Consider the following 758-nt stretch of genomic DNA (forward strand, 5'->3'; position numbering starts at 1 on the left):
GCAGGAACACCTTGCCCAGCCAGCCGACCACCCTCTCGATCCACTGTTGGGAGAGCACATGTGGGCCAGGGGGACCCGGAACAGAGGCGGACAAGCTGCACCAACAGTCACCCTGTCAGCTGGGCCCTGGGCAGCCCCCGTAAGGCCACCTGCTCTGGGGGCCGGAAGCACATCAAGATCAGCAGGGGGTCGGCTCCAAGGGGGCGTCGTAGGCCCACCATCAACGCACCCCCTGCCCCTTCCACGTGCAACAGCAGCCCGACTAGGGGCAGAGGACGGGCTGACCCCCACCCGAGAGGGACCACACACAGCCAGCCCCCACGTGCAGCCGCTCAAGGTGTAGTGAGCGTTTCTGAGCGTGAGCAGTAAACCTACCAGAGATCCCGCCACACCGACCCAGGACACACAGCCCACCCCACAGACACCCAACCCCATGAAGACCCCCTGACACTGCACCTGGGGCAGCACGGCTTCCCGAGCCAGGCCCCCAGGCCACGGCCACTCAGACCACGGCGCTCAGACCACGGCCACGGGGCAGCTGCTTCGTTCGAACCCGCCCCGATCGCAGCTAATCGGCACCGGCAGGAGTGACACCAACACGACGTGGTGGGGAGGACGACTAGGAAGTGGGAGCAGCTGGGTGACCTCACGGTTGGTCCCAGCTCCTCCACGAAACCCAGAGCAGAGTCCAAGACCGTATCCCAACAGTGTGGGCGCCCCGAGGCCCCTCGCCGGGACACAGCAGACCCGGGCGCTGC

The 758-nt window shown here is 66.8% G+C and overlaps 1 protein-coding gene across 1 annotated transcript in view; it reads right to left on the bottom strand.

Annotated features, from left to right (window-relative positions):
• ANAPC2 (anaphase promoting complex subunit 2) overlaps positions 1-758 on the bottom strand; it is a gene marked incomplete at its 5' end in the record, with an annotated part of 29,585 nt that overhangs the window by 26,909 nt on the left and 1,918 nt on the right. The window contains one exon of the mRNA XM_014529684.1: positions 7-43. Coding sequence (XP_014385170.1) covers positions 7-43 — 37 coding nt within the window. The remainder of the gene's footprint in view (positions 1-6; positions 44-758) is intronic.

Source organism: Myotis brandtii, unplaced genomic scaffold (assembly GCF_000412655.1).
Source record: "Myotis brandtii unplaced genomic scaffold, ASM41265v1 scaffold691, whole genome shotgun sequence".
NCBI lineage: Eukaryota > Metazoa > Chordata > Mammalia > Chiroptera > Vespertilionidae > Myotis > Myotis brandtii.